The following is a 20,821-nucleotide window of genomic DNA, read 5'->3' as shown; positions in this document are numbered from 1 at the left end:
CTGCCTGCTGCATCCTTTCTGTTTTGGTTGTTTACAAAACGTTTGAGGTCTTGAGTTAATGCATTAGGTAAACATTGTTTGCTGGTAACCCGCCACAAATAGTCAACAGATTCTTGTGTGCGTAGCCTACAGTACATTCTCATTATCCCTCCAAAATGTGTCCGTTCTATAGGCTGGCCAAGTGTGTAATTCTGCTACATAAAGTTGAATCAACACATTTGTTTATTGTACAGAAAAATATAAATAACCTGTCAAGCAGTCAATTGGCTACAGTGCAGTCAAGAGTTGGAAGTAGGGCAAATTAATTTACGAACCAAAACGTGGGCCATAGTCTAAGCCTCTATTGCTTGTAGCCTTTTAAAAACGTCCGCTAGATAGTTTAAATCACCAACAGCATTTTTGCAGAAGCCTACCCTAGGCTACAGATTAGTTCTTATCTCTCAAGTTATTTCTCCACTATACTGGCTCATTTATCAAAAAGGTGTTTTCTCTTCGTCCTCCGCAAATTAAGCTACAGGTAGTTCCATAGAGAGACATTAGAATAAATTGGTGTATGTGATTGACAACGTTGTGATGAGTAGGCTATAACACTAACTTTGCAAAGTTAACTTGAATGCATCAATTTTGAACAAAGTTGTGTAGGCTACACTGCGCCAGTTGTAGTCTGCATGAACAGTTCTTGCACAAGCCACTGTTTTGATTTCAAAGGGGAGGTGCGGGCTGAAGCCAACCTGTTTGAGGAAGAGAATGCGTGCTCTACCCTGTGCATATATACTACAATGAAATAATGTATCTAGGCTAATCTATATTTTCAATAAGGAATCACTGCATGCCAACAATAAGTCAATATATTAGAGATATTGTGAGTAACGCAGGAATGGACGTTAGTTATTCAGTAACTGTAACGAATTACTGAAATTTGAATTGTAATGTGTTACTTTATTGGGTAACAAAGTAAGGTAACGAAATTACAGTAACGCGTTACCCCCAACACTGGAAATGGGGATTGAGTCCTGTCTGCATAAAGAGGCATGTTGTTCTCCAGACTAGAATGATCAAAAATGCTAAAAAATTACCTGAAATGGTCAGAAGGCTTTTAGGATCATGAAAACGTCCCCAAAATTCACATTCCTAACGCTATAGAACCGAGATCTTAGCATTTGTGGTGAAATTCTGAGCTATGGCCATAGACTTGAATGGAACAGTCTCTGATCTGCATAAAGTGGACCACTTCCGGGATCCCCCGTGCGATCCGGATTCCCGGAAGTGGCTCCTGATGAAATATCCAAGGGGGTAGACGAACATTTGGAGAGCATAGACACTATGGGCGGCTCTGAGGCTAGGAGTAGACCACTTCCAGCTAGCATTCCATTGACCCTATTCATTTTGGCGTCACTTTGACATCAGATAACGTTACATCTGAAGCATGTTAAGCCTTTATATGGTTATGGTTGGTTATGGTTATGGGACGCCTTTGTCCAAAGCGACACACAAATACAAAAATAAAAACAACACAATATTTAAAAACAGGGAACAGATTAGAATGTTGGTCAAACTATAAAATAAGGAGAATAGCAATAATAAACAACAATGTCAATTCAATAAATAGCCTAATAAAATAAGCAATGAAAATGAGGGGAAAAGCAATAATAAACAATAGTGTCCATTTAATCAATAATATAAAAAACAATGACATTGTAAGACTATATTAAGGAGAATATCAATAATAAACAATAATGTCAAATTAATCAACAGCCTAATGGAAATAAAACAATATTATACAAACCATAACGCATAAGAAGCGCTTAAAGAACTAAGTGCATGTTGAACAAGAATGTCTTTAGACCCTCTTAAACGACCCAAAACTACCACAGGAACGGAGAGCACTGGACAACTCATTCCACCAGCATGGAACCACTGAGGAAAAGAGTCTTGAATTAGACCTAGTGTTTATGACTGGTCGACATAACAGACGCTCATCAGAAGACCGCAGTGGGCAGTTGGGGATGTATACCTTGATTATTGAATTAAAATAACTAGGAGCAGATCCAGTCAGTGTCTTATAGGCCAAATTGAGAGATTTAATTCTGGCTACTATAGGGAGCCAATGGAGAGTAACTAGGAGAGGAGTTATATGTGTCCTCTTTAGCTTATTGAAGACCAGGCGTGCTCCAGCATTTTGAATCAACTGTAATGATCTTATTACACAAGTGGCTAAACCAGCTAATAATGAATTACAATAGTCCAGCTTGGAGATGACCATGGTTTGACCAAGAAGTTGTGTGGAATCTTGTGTCAGATAAGGGCTGATCTTCCTAATGTTGTAAAGCATAAACCGACATGATTTTGCAATAGAAGCTATATGCTCAGAGAAGTTAAGTCGGTCATCAATTGCAACGCCCAAGTTACGTGCCGATCTAGTTGGGGTCAGTGAAGTTGAGTCAAGCTGGATGTTAATCTGTTGGGAGATAGCTGTTTTAGCTGGAAACACCAAAAACTCTTTGATTAAGAGATTAAGCTGAAGGTGCCGATCCAGGCTGAAATTTGTTTTTTTTGTATTGGTTTATTTGATAGGGACCATACATATTAATGAACATTGTGTAAAAAACACCATGTAAATATGCCAGAGTTAGTAAAAGTAACTACTTTTCATCTGCAGTCCCTAGGCAGGTGACATAGGACAAAACATATAGATAGCCAGTGTAACAGAGGTAGTTTTCCCTCTACCACGTTCTCTGCGTTGTGTTGTGTATAATGAGAGACGCCACAACCGACCTGGTCTTTGACTCTTTTACTGAAATATAAGACAAAACAAACACATCAGACAGGGAGCGAGCCAGTCGCATCACAGCTCCTCTGCCTCAGGACGGTAGCAAAAGAGAGCGCGCGGCAAGACTACGAGACACACAGTTAACAGCGTCGCCACAAAAGTACATGTGAATAGACAATGACAAAAGTACATTAAACAAACATGGCATACCTGAAATATAAGACAAAACAAACACATCAGACAGTGAGCGAGCCAGTCGCATCACAGCTCCTGCCAATCAAACAGGTAAACCACGTTTAAATGCATTCAGCCAATTCACCAGTATGAAAGTCTGTAAGCTAACTAGTTAACGTCGCTACATCTGCAGCCACGTTAGCAGACTGTAGCATGTAGAACTGAGGTAATGTGCATTGTGTAACGAGCTAACATAAAAACAGTGATTAAATAAACATAACTCGTATATAAGGTGTGCAACACCAGAAAACAGTTCTATGGGAAAAATGCACCATACAAGTAACCATAAAAGCATAAATAAAAGATATGATGTATTGTATGCAAGACTCCACATACAGTGGGCATCGCTTTCAAATGACCACTTCATTCGCGCATTACGCGGCGTGAAGCTGAGTGAAGCTTTAGTACCACTTTCAGCCACTGTGCGTCGCTCTGCCACTGTACATCGCTCTGCCTGCCGTCCCTTACATAATTGTTGCCGAGAGTAATCCCAGCCTACGAATTCAATAACAAAATAAATCATGCATAATTAAACATTACCTCGATTTAGGCTACTTGGGTATGGCTTAAGGCTTGACTACACGAAAATCGAAATCGAAATTTGCTGTCTACATTATTGTCAGTGTTGGGGTTAACGCAACTACGCAAATCAAAACAGTGGTGTGATAATTGAGCCAGTAGAGAAATAACTGTTCAGAATTAATCTGTAGCCTTGGGTAAGCTTCTGCAGAAAACAATGTTGTTGCCGATTTAATACTATCTGGCGACGTTTTTAACAGGCTACGCAATAGAGGCTTAGACGACTATGACCCACGTTTTGGTTTCGTAAATTAATTTGCCCTACTTCTTGACTGCAATGTAGTCAATTGACTGCTTGACATGTCATTTTTATTTTTCTGTACGATAAACAATTACATCTGCTTTATGCCGCAGAATTACATTCATATTTGGCTGACTGCAGACGCGCCACTTCCCTCCCCATATTCCAAGATTAAGATAGTATGAAGTGCTTTTTGTATAGGCTACTATCATAAAAAAAATAGTTAAAACGAATAGCTATTTGCAATTTGACAAAACACTGGTCCTCATTTTGCGAATGCGAGGACGATATGAGCCTGTTGCATTTAGTTAGATGTCCGAGTCACGCATAATGTTTGAAAACCACTGGCTCGTAATCACAATAATTTAACACACAACAGTTGGATAACCTACTTCATCATGTCCCCATGCCTACATTTTTGTGAGTAGCATAGAGATCGTTAAAAACAATAAAGTAAGGCTCTCCGTTTGGGACATCGAAAACTTATATTTTTAATAGACTACCGTCGAAGATGCCGACTTGCAAAAGCCTCGGGATAACACGTTATCTCCACTATCATCAGTCATGCCCCTTGATCAAAGTGGGGAATGAAATAAAAGTTTGATAACCACTGGTTTAACAAGTTACCTGCAGTCCAGAACACAGAATCTGTTGCAATATTCTGATGATCGGCGATGATATCGGCAAATGTTTGTTTTCCAAAGTAAGAATTTCACTTCACCATGCACCTTCGACAATACCTGGCCTACCTGGTATCATTACAAACATTATTCTGTGTCCTAAAACTGGCGTATTTTATGGCATTGTGTAATGTAAGTTCGTTGCAAAATCTAGAGAAATGTGTGAGGTGGTCAGCGGGGGACAATTGAGACACACATTGGATTGTGTTATTACTTGAACATTCCACACTATCCACAGCTGTGGTAGGCCTATCAGGGGCAGGAGGATTACTGTCAGCGCAGGCTTTATATAAAATTCTTCAACAGAAGGCCTCGAATGTTGTCTTGTTTGTGGAGCGATTTGCTTCGCTTCTGTAATTTCGGCTTCATTGAAAATGAGGGCTTCCCTCAATGACCCTCCGAGAATAAAGGTTGAATGAATGAATGAATGCAGGCTTGCCCAAAATAAAGGCATGTGGTTTGCGCAGCCTACAGTAAATAACAGACCCGCCAGAATGTGCGTTATGATGCTTTTTTACGAGCAAGATGTTTTTGGTACCCTACGCACACTGCATGTTCTTAAATAACAATGATCATCAGTAATATTCGACCATTAATTTCGGTAAATGGGCAAGCGTGACCACCTTGATTGGCTAATTGGCTGATGATTGTAACGCGGGCATGATTCCAAACACCTCCCTTACGATGATGAGTGACAGGTCTCAGAATGCGTGCGCTACACAAGGACGGAAGATGATGAATAACTGGGGCCGTAGGCTATTCACAAAGGCGTTTATCTTACTACTAGGAGTAGGCTACTCCTAAATCACACTTAAAGATTTTAGATTGGAGTTTTCTCTTAAAAGTTATTCACAAAGCCTTTCAGACAACTCCTAAACTAGGAGTGAGTCTTCGTGGCTCCTGTTGCCTCATAGGCTATTTCAAAACATCGCAACGTAAAATGCCACAAAAAAGCTGTTTATGAATAGGTCTTAGTGAGTTAGGAGTCCTCTCGACTTAAGCTGTCCCAGACTTAGGTGCTACTTTTAGGTCTAAAATGCTTCGTGAATTACTTTTTGTGAAAAAATTAGGAGTCCTAAAGTTAGGAGTGACACGCCCATTATTTTTAGGAGTTGCTCCTAAATTCGCCAGTTAGGAGCTACTTTTAGCCTTAAAATTCTTTGTGAATATGGCCCCTGAATAAAAAGGCCTAGCCTAAATGAATCAAGGCAAAACAAATAGCCTAGTAGCCCAATGAAACATACGGATTGATGTAGTATCTTGTAACATTATTCAATTATTCTGTTACTATGCCTACGTTTGCAAAAGAGAACATTTTAATTTGATTCACAATAATGTTACATTTAATTTACATGTTGACAATGATTAGCCTAGATTTGGTTGTTGTTGGCGGCGTTATTGCATGTTAGTTATGCCTACAATGCAAAATTGCTTCCTCGCGATTGGAAGCTCCTGTAGCTGCATAGGATTTCAAAACCGCAGGTTTGTGAATAGGTCTGTGAGTAAGGAGTCCTCTTGACTTCTTTTAAGCTGTCAGAGGTGGGAAGGTGTGATTTTTGGGGGGAAGGGCCGGATTAACTGGGCACAATTGTCTGATGGCCCCCCTTCCCCCCAGCCAACGTGAATCGGGTGGTTAGTTAATAGGCCTATCGTGAAGATTTTTCCTGCCATCTAAGGCACGAGCGCATCTGTGAGGCCAAGCCTCACCAAGTAGCTCGTTTGTTTACAACTAACATTCCATTTAATTAAACTGCTTTATAGGCTATGCCGAAATAGTTTTCAACATTTTGAATATTAGTGTCGGGTGAATTGAAATGTTCTCAAAGTAGCCTTATGGCTGAAAGCTGCTTGGGACACCCCCCCCCCCCCCCCCCAAGCAATATAACCATACAAACGCGCTTCCTGTAGGATACTCATTGTTTCAAAAGAAGTAATTTTGGCTTTGTCAGAACTGAAGAGCTGTGGACGGCACTGCACGGTATGCCCAATGAAAATAAATTAACGCAACGCAACACAACACAACACAGACCCCGCTTCTCTCGCGCCAGTCACTGACATGAACGAAACACAGAACCCGCTTCTCTCACGGCAGTCACTGACAGTAACCTAGAATAAATGCATGGGGGAAAACACTTCCCCATGACAAAGACATCGTAAAACACTGAAAGTTAATATTTTGTCACTAGCAACATTCATCTGTCCTTTGTCAAATGTATTATGTTCCAAGTACCCTATGCGTAATTCTGCTTCATAAAGTTGAACAAATAAATTTGCTTATTTCACAGAAAAATATAAATAGCCAGTCTACAGTGCAGAGTTGGTAAGTTATGGTAGGCCAACTTGCAGTGAACATACAAAGAGGGGAAATTATTTCTCTTGCAGCTGAGTAGCCTCAGGTGCGCACGTAGACATAAGGCCGAACATGCAAGCGCCAATGAATCGTGCTCTCACGACAATCGCGCCGTTAAACTTAAATAGGTTAACATCATTCTAAGTTCGCCTTCAAGCAAGGAAAACGATGATTTGAAGACATCTGTTTCGTTGGAAGGGCAAGGGGTAGCAACAGGGCAACACAGAGACAGGCCCGATGGCAGGGCTGTTATGAGAGTATTCAAATATGGGATATTCTACGGGAAAACGGCAAGACAGCGGGGAAAGTTAAAATACGTGATAAACACGGAAAAAGTTGGCATGCATTGTTTCGGTCCCCGTGCATAGGGATTATTTGTCATACTATTAATCACATATGATTATTTGTGAAATTGTGCAAACAGGCGCAACACATTTGAAAAGGAAGGACTGGTAGCATGCAAGCTCACGGGAAAGATTGATTTAAGAATGTTATCACAAAGTGTGTGGCTGTGGCGCGGGCGGAAGACAATTGGCAGGGGAGGGTCATGTCTTTTTTTAACAATTCTGTCGGAGGGTCATTGAACAATTTCTAGCAGGCAAGAGAGGGTCATGCAACTTCCAACTGAAGCACTCAAAATTCCTCCGGTGGCCCCTTCAATAAATAACGATCAGTCCCTAGATTGCTGCTGGGCTATATGTCTTGTTTCTGTTAACAACTCATTGTCAAACGCATAGCCTATCTCGCGGTTGCATCCATTACAAACAAACATGCAATGTGAACGTCTGGGATTGGGGAGAGCACTAAATGCTCTACTGAATGAGCACGAAGTCAAACCTTTAAATGAAAAACACTCTTTTATAATCCAAAAAAATAAACCGCTAATGAAGTAAACTTGTGACCATCAAAAATCGTTTATCGCTCGTAACTCCGTGATACCAGGACATAACAGGAAGGCATTTGGCTGAGCAACGGAGGTTAATATGCTCCATGTTTTGTCCAAATGATGACTGTCTATCATCGTTGCACTCGGAGAAAACCGGAATGTTTCATTCGTCCCCGTTTCAATCGTCCCGGTTGTACCTACTCAAAACGCAGATAGAACCTTATTATTCTAAGGTAGCGAAATAGCGTTCAGCATGATTCATGCCCAATTAATTCCCCCTGTTTAAGTGTTCGCCTTTGTAGTTTGGTTTCGTGATAGCCTATGATAAACGGCTTATGACCAAATATGTGAAAACGTTAAAATACAGTAGGCGATAAACCCGGAAAAAGTTGACAGTGATTTTTTCATAATCACTTTGGAGGGTCATAGAAAAATGTATTGCTGGCGAGGGAGGGTCACGTCTTTTGGACTAATGCTCCCAAAACTCCTCCGGTAATAAATAACGAACAGTCCCTAATGAAGTAAACTTGTGACCATCAAAAATCGTTTATCGCCTGTAACTCCGTGATAACAGGACGTAACAGGAAGGCATTTGGCTGAGCAACGGAGGTTAATACTCTATATTTTGTCCAAATGATATCTGTCTATCATCGTTGCACTCAGAGAAAACCAGAATGTTTAATTTGTCCTGCGTCTCTACGGCTGCAAACGGGATTCACTCGCAGTTAACCAAATATTTCTTTATTAGGGCAGGGCAGGCATATTTCTGGCTATTACATTATTTCTAAACCAGTCTGCTAAAGTCTGCAGTGAAGTCTGTAGGGTTTTCCAGGCTCCATTTCTTTTTACGAGACACCCTGCTCACTTGAGCCATCTACCGGTTGTTTGGGTTGTTGCAGCGTCTCACTGGAAAAATACAAATTAAAGTTGCGTGATACCGCGTGATCCCACGCGCGGACCGCGAGTGAAGCTGGCCAAGTCGAAGCACTGCCCACTGTACCTCTGCCTCAGGACAGTAGCAAAAGAGGCAGAGGAGGGGGCTACATGAACACTTAAGGGGTCTTCAGCGTGGGAACCGATCCCTGCCACACCCAAGCCACACCTCCCTACAACCTACTGTACCACAGAGGCGTGGGAAACTACAATAGAACTTGTAGAAATGATGGGGGAATTCAGGGAAGCATAATTAACCCTGCTACACCAGCAGCACTCACACACTGTAAAATGAAACACATAATGGTGACAACAGACAAACAAAACAAAACAGAAATACATGAAGACAAGGAGGACATAAGAGTGACATACAGTACATTGACAGAGCAAACAAACAAAACGAAACAGAAATACATGAAGACAAGGACATTATTCATCCACCTCTATACATTCAATTGATAGTGAAAGTGTGTGGATGATGAAATTACATGTGTGGCAGTTAAAGGTGAGTGCATCTTTGGTTTTCTAGGAGCCACTGTTTTAAGTGAATTTTAAAACTGTTATATGTAGGACACTCTCTTATTGGGAGGGGCAAGCTATTCCATCGTTTACCTCCTACTACTGATAATACATTTTGGCCAAAAGCGGTGCGTCTGAATGGTATTACACAGTCCCCTTTAACAGAGGCCTGTGTACTACATCCACTTCCAAGTCTTTGGAAAAAGTCATGCAGCGGAGGGGGGCCAAGATTGTGCAGCAATTTGTATACCAAACAATCATAAAATTGTCAAAGCTTAAAAATTTGTGTCTCTCTAAGATATTGCAATGGTGAAATGACAATGCCTTTTTATCAAAAGTTTTTATGGGTTTCTTAAACAGAGATTCAATGATTTTAAGGGTAGTTATGCCGGTAAATGACCAGTTTATAAAACAATACTCAAAAAGTGAAAAGATGGTATATAAAAACAACTTGGCAGCCTTGGTGTCAAGAATGCCCTAACTTGTTTAAAATTTTGCAAATTGAATTTAACTTTATTTGCCACCTTTTTTACATGACTTTTGAAAGTTAAGGTGGAATCATATATGACTCCTAGGTACTTGAATTTGCTAACTAAATCAAGCTCCTGTCCTCTAAGGAACACATTGGAATGTGACACCTTCATATTTTGTTTGGTGAACGCCATACAGACTGATTTTTTAGTGTTTAGATAGAGACATGACTTGGTGAGCCAGTCATCAATGTGAGTGTGGATGCTATCTCTTGGTAGTTCTTAGCACGTGTAAAAATCACAGCATCATCTGCATACATCTGGACATCAACATTTTTGCATGCCTCTGGCAGATCATTTATATAAAGTGTGCACAGGATTGGGCCCAGTATAGAGCCCTGGGGGATCCCTACTGGACATTCACAGAGTGGAGACTTTGAATCATTAATACAAACGCATTGCTTTCTGCTGGACAGGTATGATTTCATCCAGTTGAGAGCTTGCACAGAGAAATTAAAATAAGTGAGTTTAGATAAGAGAACCTCATGGTTAACTGTGTCAAAAGCTCGCTTGAGGTCTAGGAAGACAGCACCAACATTAGAACTCTTATCTAGGTAGCCTTTAACCTTTTCCAAAAACAAACAATTGGCTGTTTCTGTTGAGTGATGGGCCCTGAAACCAAATTGGATAGGGTGGAGTGAGTTATTGCTTTTATTGAGATGTTGAATCAGTAATTTAGCCACCCATTTTTCGACTATTTTGGAAACGACAGGCAAAATGCTGATTGGCCGATAATTGGCCATATCTGACCTTTCACCTGATTTAAAAACGGGTGTGACCAGGGCCATCTTCCATGCAGATGGCACAATGGATAGACTTAAGGACTGATTAATCAGATATGTAATAGGCTGTATAAGGGTCTCTTTGTGCCGTTTTAAGAAATTAGTATAGATATCCATGGCCTTTGAATTTTTTAAGCCACTGATGGTGTTTGCGACTTCTGTATCAGTTATTTGTTGTAGGTGGAAAATCGGCTGTGTATAATTAATGGGGCAAGTAGAGTAGCTGGATGAATTAAAAAGTTGGGTTATTTCAGAGTCGAGAAAGAAGATGTTCAGTTTTGTACAGTAGATAGAATGGTTGGATCTGTGACTAGTTCAGTATGAATTTTCAACTGTAGTTCTTTATTGTTATGATTCTGTTTTCTGCCAGTCAGCTTGGTTTGTCATATCTTCTTCCCATTTCCTCTTGCCTCTTCAATAGTGTTAATGAAGAAGTTGGCTTTAGTTTGTCTTAGCCTTTTTATTACTTTGTTTCTTAATGAGGTAAATTTTTTTCTGTCTGTTGTAAGACCTGATTTTAAAGATTGTTTCAGTAATTGATCTCTTTCCTTCATAAGTTTCCTACATTCTTCATTAAGCCAGGGCAGTGTTTCCCTGCGTTTCTTTTGGCTCCGCTTTCTGAGGTAGGTCCCTATCACTTTCTTAATTGTTGAGGTGAATTGGTCACAGTCACTCTCCAGGTCTCCTTTAGAGAGGACCCCGTCCCATTCAATCTCTCTCAGTGCTACATCAAGGTTTTCCTGCTGACTAATTGGAACTGATTCATTTTTACATACAGGTGTTTCTGAGGAATGAAAACTGTGTTTTTTTAGCTTCCTGGCAAAAAGAATGATATTGTGATCAGACAGCCCTGTCATTAGATTAAAGGTCTTTAATAATTCTTTCTGGTCTATTTGTGAACAAAAATCTATTTTAGTTTCTGACCGATTAGTTATTCTAGTTGGTTGTTCAATTAACTGTGTAAGATTGAAATAGTCGGTAATGTTTTTAAGCTTTTTTCTTCCACTCTTATCACTCCAATTAACATTAAAGTCCCCCATCAATATAACCTCTTTGTTAAAATCCAAACTATGAAGGAGGTTCTTTAACTGATCATAAAATTAAGGCTTTGCTGATGGTTTTCGATATAGACAGATTAAAGTAAATGCCATTTCAGTTGAGAGTGAGATATTGACCCCAACACATTCAATGTCAGTTTCCCTATGCCATTTAATTTGTTTGCATTTAATAGTACTTTTCACATATAATAAAACTCCCCTCCCCTTCCCTGGTCTCTGTCTTTCCTAAAAACATCATACCCTGGCATAACAAGGGCATTCGCGGAGTTAACCAAGTCTCTGTCAGTCCAAGAAAGTCAATATTGGAATTTACAAGCAAGTTTTCCAGTTGTTCACGTTTGGTTGCCATTCTCAGTTCGACCATGATTGAGCGTTTGGAAAAACTTTGTGATGCGATGCTTTTTTATCACGGCATTCCTAGGTATGATTGAAGGCGTAGTCAGTGTTAGGCCTGTGCCATGACGGTCCAGTATCTTTCGGGACTCACCACTGGAGATGTTAATATATCTCTTTTGCAACGAGATGACCTCCTTAACAATGTCGCTGGAGTTTGTCCTCAGCTGTAGACGCTCCGGGGCAGCAGTGGCCACGCCAAAGTATATTATACTTATACTATATACAGTTAAGAACAAAATTATTCATACCCCTGGCAAAATTTGATTTAATGTTGATTTTCTCTTGACCAATATGGTTTGTTCTGACTGAAAATGACACTGCCACATGCGAATAGGTTGCAAGACAATGTGGTAGAAACATGGAATAAAAAAATAAGCATTTTTATCTTTTTTTAAATTTTTATGAAAAATGGCATATCCACAATTATTCATACCCTTTTAAAATAATCACTGGAAACGTCTTTATTTGCCATCAAAGCTCTCAAAATGGTTCTTATAATACGTACCAAGCCGCTCATGTCTCCACAATGATTGTAGACCTTTTTAGCTACAATCTGGGTTTTGAGGCAGGAACGATTTGCCATCACTCTGGCCTTGTACTCACTTTTTTGACAGATTGAGGTCTGGACTCCGGCTGGGCCACTCTAAAATATGACACTGTTCTCTGTTAACCATTTCTTGACTTGTTTGGCTGTATGTTTTGGATCATTGTATGGTTTAATGATGCCTATTTGGGTGTAAGACGCTCAGAAATTATATATATATATATATATATATATCCTCGGAAACATAGACATCGAGCTATATCCTCACTTGAAAGAGCTTTTGTGGACAAATAGGGTGAAGCGTTAAATGGCAATGATATATACTGCATCGTTGCAGTGAGACGTAATTTTGTTGAAAGTTAAAAGTGGGTTGGAAAAACAATGGACGCTTCCTACAAGGACTGTAGTTTACCGCAGAGAACGTCTAATAAGGATAGGACGATGTTCACATGAAATGTAATCCCCATTTCTTGTTGAAGCCGAAATAAATCTGAGGATGTTTATCGGACATGCTTGGTTTTTACTGCAGGTACGTTAATCTTATAATATCAATAAGGACCTAGGTAATGTTACCGTTAGCGTTGGTTGAGTGATAGAGGCCAATTTGATTGATTGCATTTGTAGAAAACTATAAATGCGGTTATACCAAGCAAATTGATAGTAGCACTGTAATTGTATCTTTCGACTGTCATTTGTTGCACGTGCTACAAAAATCATTCTGTGCAATGGAAGATTTACCAACGTTACACCGGTCTGATACAGTTTTGCCTATACATGCGTGAGACTGAGACGCCTGTTTATTTTGTTTTAAGTGCGTGCAGGGTGTGAGAGGGGAATCGATGTGCTTTGATTCCAGCTTGGTAGTTGTAGTCTGTGAAATTAAAAAGCACGTGTGTGTGAAGTATCCAAACAATGACACCTTAATTTCATTATGGCTGCTTTAGCAACACCCCTTAAGCTACTGTGTAGTGGGTCCCATTTAGAAGTGGCTACTTCATTCGCGCTTTCCTTGACTCATGGAGCTGAGTGAATGTTATTACAACTTTTCGCCACGATATGGCAGTTTAAGTACGCTTGATACTGTAAGGGTGTAAGCCATTGGTTTCCAAAGGATATTTTATTTGTGTCGCCAGCATAGCCTATTGACAATTTATGTTGTAAATAGGCCTACCTTATAAGCCTACCTGTAGCTTAGTGAAGCTAACAGCTTTCTATTAGGATCTAGTTTGTTAGTTACAGTTTTGTCATAACTCCCTGATGCATTTTTGCATTTAGAATAGCCAGAGCGTTGATATCTCAATCGGAAAATTAAACAATATCGGGTGCCTATGGACTAGGCTGGGTGAACCCAGCCTGATCTGCCCGCTATTTATTTTTTGATTTCTTAAAAGATGCTCTGGTGAAAGACAGACTAGCCATGGACCTCAGTTACACAATGCAAGGGAACATGAATCAGCCTATATTTGCACGAACAATAACGGACAACAGCTCTTCAACTTTGGCCCGTTAAAATGTGTATGAACAGTCTAGCGACGCATTTTATCAAGACCCATTTGGACATGTCAGTTATTTGCACCACTGGTTAGATGTAAAACAGCATTTCGTTTCAGACTACTGTTACTTAATTTGTGCATTAACAATAACGTTTCAGACTACTGTTACTTAATTTGTGCATTGACAATAAAGTATCACATGAACTAAAGATGACTAAAATCTTATGTAGAAGAAGAAACATTCACAAAAAATCCATCCATCCAAAAATGACCTTTGTTTTTGATAGCTGTTGAAAACGGCATGGAACTGACAGAGATGTATTTGCTGATACCTTTTGCTTTTCCAAAATACAAGGTAGCCTACAGGTGTAAGTGACCTTTCATCAATCCAGTTTCAATGGATGAACTGTGATGAACTGCCCTACTTGTGATTGTTTAAGAGATTTTAAAGGTTTTATAACAATGCTATCATCTTTGGCTATTCTACAATCTGTTCACCTTTTCAGCACCAGTAGGCTACTTTCTGTGCAGCCGCACACACACACTCAGGCATGCCAAACAAGCATACACAAAAGTTTCAAGAGTGGGGGATGGAGTAAAATATGGAGACAAATTGAAGTGTGATTTCTTTTCGCGGAACGGATGTACAGGACTGAGCGGCGGTCATATTTTGTACCGCTATGCGGTACATCTAGTTACATACTCGTTAATCTGACTCCATTTGATTAATAATTTGTATCACCAATCAATTACCAAGTAACTAGTTTATCAGCTATGGAGGAGAATGGCATGGCACACTACGAGAATTGAAGTTATCCGATTGGTAGGCTATTGAACAATTTAATAGGCATTAAGTCTTAAAGGTAAATGTAACCAATATCACTTCAGTTGAATGTACAAGTAAACTCCCATGGTCTACTGTGTACAAAGTAGCAAATGATAACAAAGGAAACTTAACCAATTCACAGAGATAAACTTGACAAGTTAAAGATAAGATACACCAGATAAAACAATACAGAGAGAGAGAGAGAGAGAGAGAGAGAGAGAGACAAAGAGAGAGAGGAAGAGGAGGAGAGAGAGGCAGAAGACCAAGCCGCAAGGGCCTAGCTCAAGAGGAGAGTGGAGATGGAAAAGAAGAGAGAAAGAAGAGCCCATGAGGACAAGAGCCTCCACTTTTATCATTCACTTGGGCCACCCCCGACTCATCAGAGCATTTGTTGTCTGAGGTGGATGGGTGTGGCCAGGTGGATATCATAACTTTACGCTACAGTGTAATTCCTAGTCTAGAACTATGCACAGATACATTCAATTGTAACGAAACTATGATCAGACTGTTGCCCACGTTACAAGTATTAATTCAAGACCAAACATGAATGTATTATTCACAACACATACTGTATTTACAGAGCAATACTGTATGATAATGAGGTTGGCCTATCTCACCACAAGACATCAAGTAGGCCCAGGACTGAGTTATCTCTCAGTAGAGGGGCCAGAACAAGGAGCAAATGGTCACTTTATGCATGAATGGGTGTTGGGGATCTTTGGCCATGGCCAGCTAAGATAATACAGATCAAACACAGGCATCCACACATACATGTAAATTGAATGCAAAAGAAAATGCATAAGAAAATGCATTCTTTAGAAATGCATAAGGTTTGGGCAAAAGACAGGCCTTACAGGAGCAGGTCTCTTTGCACACTGCCTGATCTTTTGATCAGAATCTCAGTGTAGCCTCTTGCTTTAGTGCTACCGTTTACTTTAAGAAGGTCACCAGGTCCCCCTGGTTGAAAAATATCCCAAAAGAATACTTTTCTAACCCCCACAATTCACCCTTTGCTAAGCCACACCCGAAAACCGCCACAGGCCAATCGTGGCTTAGCAACCAGTCACTAGGCACGGGAGGTCTGGCAAGCTTTTCGAGTTTTGCCATGTTAACCTGTGGAGACTGAAGCCCTGTGGGTCATGAAGGGCACTTATTTGGATGTTTGGTGCCCTAACCCACGTAAAGACACAGTGAAATATCATGTTTCTATAGTGTAACATCATTGGGAACACATATTGTTCTAACTATAAAAAATGGCATATTGCATAATATTTTCATAACCGCGAGATACACGCTTCTGTGTCTGCCCTACCCTCCTTTCGGGGGGTGCAGTCCAGCGGGGGGGGCTACAGATCAAAACGAAAAACGATGGTTCCATGCTATCCATGTGGGGTTACATGCCCACCAAGTTTTGTCTACCCCGGTCTTTCAGTGTCCCGGGAATCCTTGACGGAAATTTGGACATGTGAAAAAGAAAAAAAAAAGAAAAAATCTGACTAAATAACACCTATTTGAAGTACCATTCATGATGTTGTCAAATATTGAAGTTGTGGGAAGTACATAGCTTAAATGGTATGTTTCTTTCGTTCCCCCATTCGTTCCATTCATTCTGGCCAGGAGAGTCGAATGAAACAAAATGCACATTCGACTTCTGCTTAAATAACTCATGAACGGTTTTGTTCAGAGCTGAAATAAATTCCAACTGTATTTGACAGAGGACAGATGTAGGTTTTTAGTGACAAAATATTAGCTTTCAGTGTGGTACGATGTGTTTGTAAATGACATTTCATTGAAAAGTCCCGGTTCTCCCCCTATGTAGTAGAAGTGCAGGGTGCTAAAGCTTGTCAGGCATAGCAACAGTAACTAAGGATGGTGGGACTTAGCGAAGGGTGAATTGAAGTGGACATTTTTTTATGCCAATCTCAGGCCATGTCCCTGGGTCAAAAAAAAAAAAAAGCGAAAGCTAAATTCTTTTTCCAGGTGTGCCCTTATAAAGGTTTAGCTGAGTTGTGCATGTTTGGAGAAGAGTGATCCATGATCAGCATCCAAGATGACCAACTGATCCATTTTGAGATGAAGTGAACATTTCAACCACCAAAACACCATCCACAATGGGGAGAATAGCTATAGAAATGTATTAGTTTTGGGTGTTTTTCAGACAATGGGACCAGGTGAACTTCTCAAAGTAAATGGTACTGTAACACTAAAACAAGGGGCAAATTGAGAATTTTGAAGGAGAAAACCTGGCTGTCTGTCAAGAGACCTGCCCCAATAGGCGGCATTGGACCATTAGACCACACAATGATCCTAAACATACAGCTAAACAAGGCAAGAAATGGTTAACCGAGAACAATAATTCTAATAATTGTAATTATTCCATATTTACCATACCATATCATATCAGAACACCTGCTATACAATCTAAATAGTCCACAAGAAACCTCAAAGTGTTACCTTTTATTTGAGACCAGGATTATGCTTCTACACAAAGGGGTTCATGTGCAGTAAGCATTTGATTTGTCAGTATGCATTTTGGATAACCAAAAGTCCTATGGGGAATTTCAATAGGCATTTTACAAAACGCATGAGCATACCTTGGCAAATAATGGTCTAAAGCACTCATATTTTCATGCTATATTGATCTACTTTTGCACACAGCTTCACAAGACCTGGTGCTAGGGCTCAGTTGTGTTTCTAAGTGATATCAAGTGACCTAGAGGGCTGAAATGTGGTCAGTTCAGAGATGCTTGTAATCCGGCAGAAAGAAAAAACTATATTTTAGCCTCTGTAACTCTGTGCCAGTACATCACACAGTTAGTTTGATTTGTTCTCAGCTTTCTGTAGAGGTCCAACATTTGATGGTAGGCCCCAAAAGAGGTGGGAACAATGCCCTCATAAATAGGCACAGTGCAATTTCAGGCAGAAACTTGAACCACCATGTGGTTAATAACTTTCACGTTAGAACGTTACAACGGTAGAGCCTGTTAATTTAAAAACAAAGGACGTATTGCCGTAAAATAGGCTTACATTTTAAGGCTTATTCTCAAATTCAGATTGCGTTAGGGGGACGGGATTATTAGCCAATTTCAATCGGACTATTTGACCGGAGAGATTTAATTTTGTCGGACATTTCATTTTTTTTTTCGGCCAATGACCGGTAATTACCGGACAACGGAAACCCTGATATATATATATAAACACGGAACTTGTCGCCGTGCTAAGAAAATATTTTTTTCCCCCCTCGATGCTTTCATACCGTGTTTCAGTCCGTTGCTTCTCACTTACCTGGGGATGCACGAGAACCGACGTTGACCAACAGGAAATTATTTCAAAGTTATTGATTATTATCATAATGATAATCCCATTCCCAAAAAGCATGTCTGACATAGCGCCACCATCTGGTAACACGCACAAACAATGGCTATTTCACTGGTCTTAGCTGTAAAATAAGGTAAGTTATACTGGAAGTTCCAACTGGAAATTTGTTCTCTGCATTTTACCCACCTGTGGGGTAGTCATACACACACTCAGAGCAGTGAGCTCACTAGGAGCACACCCACACTAGGAGCACACATACACATCTGGAGCAGTGGGCAGCCCTTAAAGGAGAAATATGGTCAATTTTTGCATGCATCTTGATCGCTAGACATCACCGAAAACTGTTGATAGGAAAAAAAAAAACGACCAAATTCAGTGCTACCAAACTGGAGTAGCTGCAGCTAATGGCCAGTACTCCCAGTCAGGTACAATGCTAGGTTTGGGGGCATCATCTAAATGTGCCCTTTTTTTTACCTCTTAACAGACTCAAAATGTCATTAAAAGTTCTGTTTGTAATGTAATATTTAATCTTGTTTCATTAACCTCTTTTTCTTTTCCCATAAGAACAAACAAGTGTAAATACTGTTTACAAATCTGACTTTCTAACCTACAGGTGGGTAGTTTCTGTTTATCAGAGGCAGAATCTGGAAGTGATGCTTTCTCCCTCAAGACTCGTGCAGAAAAGTGCAAAGATTATTACATTATTAATGGCTCAAAGATGTGGATCAGTAATGCAGAGCATGCTGGGGTGTTCCTGGTGATGGCCAACGTAGATCCCTCTGCTGTAAGTTGGTTTTGCATTTGTATCTTTTGTTCTTGTAAGTAGAAACTGAATTATTTTCCTAAGAGGAGAAAGGGGTTATAAAAGAGACATGTTTAAACACTGTCTTACAAACATATACATGTATCAGGAATATTAGTGGACAGTAGAACACTGCCATTAGTGTATTTGATTATGTTAATATAACCTCAGGGGATCACAGTTGGAACTAGAAAATGTAATTCCAGGGAATTACCATTGCACGTAAATGTAAAAACTGCTATGTATAACATTACTTACAGTACAGTATGATTATTCAGATTACATAGACTTATAGTATTCTTGAAAACCACTTACTTGGTTGGATGTTAGCTGAGAGTATATGACAGTCAGTACAAATAAATTGTCAATTCAATATTGATCAACATTTGTTTTAATACAGTACTGCAGAAACAGCAGAATAATACTCAGAACACAGTAATGAACACTTAACAACTAATGCAAGCTTGAAGTCAAAAAATCAAAGTTGTTGAAACCGATTTTAAAGTTAACCAATAATGATAATGGTAAGGGAGAAACTAGATAGATAGATAGATAGATAGATAGATAGATAGATAGATAAATGGTATGTGCACAGATATGTTGAGATATGGTCACATGTTTGTAAGAATGTATGTTAGTAGGTATGTTGCTAGCAACATTGTCAGAAATGTATGGTTGACAGGTGTGCACACAGACAGGCACACACGTAATGTCATACATGGTCATCACCACTGGTCTGGTCTGGAACCTAAAAGACAAAAGCAAACAGGTTTAACAGTTATGCCAAAACAATACAAGGAATACAAGGATACAAGGAAGTTTATTGTCGCATGCATATAGTTACTGGAAGTAAGAAATGCAGCGAAATTATATCTGGTGTCAGCCTATTTATGGGGGGGGGGGGTAAAAAGTGCAGTAGTAGAGGGGTTTAGTAGATTAAGTGGCAAGGGCAGCATAAGAAAGGTGGGGAGGATTGGGATGGGGGGGGGGCACCAACAAGGAGCACCCAAGAGCAACAGGGGCAAGGAAAAACTCCCTTACCAAGGAAGAAACCTTGGGCAGATCCACGGCTCACGGTGTGCTGTGTATGTGGGGAGAGGGCAGTGTGCTGTAAGTATGTTGGGGATGTGTGTTGGAGAAGCTTCCTGATGAAATAATGTGCTGTGTATGTAGGGGAGAGAGGGGAGGCAGTGTACTGCAAGTATGGTGAAGGGACTTACTATTGCAAGCAGAGTACTGTATGTATGATGTATGTGAGTGATGACAGTGAAGATGTGTGTGTGTGGGCGGAAGGGGAGTGGAGCTGTGACTGTGTGTGTGTGTGTGTGTGTGTGTGTGTGTGTGTGTGGGTAGGTGTGGGCAGTGTGCTGTAAGTATGTAGAGGATGTGTGTTGGAGAAGATCCTGAAGACAATGTGCTGTGTATGTAGGGGGGGGGGGCCAGTGTGCAGCAAGTATGTAGAGGAGGCTTACTGTAGCAAGCAGTGTGCTGTATTTATGTGAGGTGATGACAGTGATGATGTAAGTGTGTGTGTTGGGTATGGGGGTGGGGTGGGGGGACAGAAAGGCTAGGCAATCAAAGACATGGGTAGATGGAGGAGAAATCAAAAATAATAAATAAAAAGTTCTATGGAGATGTGCAAAAGTTGGAGAAAGTTAGATATGTGTGTGTGTGTGTTTTGACGTGTGATGAAATAAGAAAATAAATAAAAGGTCTATAGCAGACATGTCAAAGTCAAGGGAATTAATTATCTACGGGCCCCGGGATGATATTTGATTAGTATTAGAACCGACCCGCAGGCCACAGCCGCCGGCTGCTGTTTTGCACGCACCAATACTCCATTTCCCACAATGCAACGGTAGCCCACGAACTCACTGCGG

The 20,821-nt window shown here is 40.2% G+C and overlaps 1 protein-coding gene across 2 annotated transcripts in view; it reads left to right on the top strand.

The window, feature by feature from the left end:
• The window catches only part of acadsb (acyl-CoA dehydrogenase short/branched chain), a 151,873-nt gene that overhangs the window by 57,889 nt on the left and 73,163 nt on the right, over positions 1 to 20,821 (top strand). For both annotated transcript variants that reach the window (XM_042082663.1, XM_042082662.1), the window contains exon 5: positions 18,753 to 18,923. In XM_042082663.1, coding sequence (XP_041938597.1) covers positions 18,753 to 18,923 — 171 coding nt within the window. The remainder of the gene's footprint in view (positions 1 to 18,752; positions 18,924 to 20,821) is intronic.

This window comes from Alosa sapidissima, chromosome 24 (assembly GCF_018492685.1).
Source record: "Alosa sapidissima isolate fAloSap1 chromosome 24, fAloSap1.pri, whole genome shotgun sequence".
Taxonomy (NCBI): domain Eukaryota; kingdom Metazoa; phylum Chordata; class Actinopteri; order Clupeiformes; family Clupeidae; genus Alosa; species Alosa sapidissima.
Note: the sequence above shows the minus strand (reverse complement) of the source record. Positions and strands in the feature narration are given on the sequence as shown.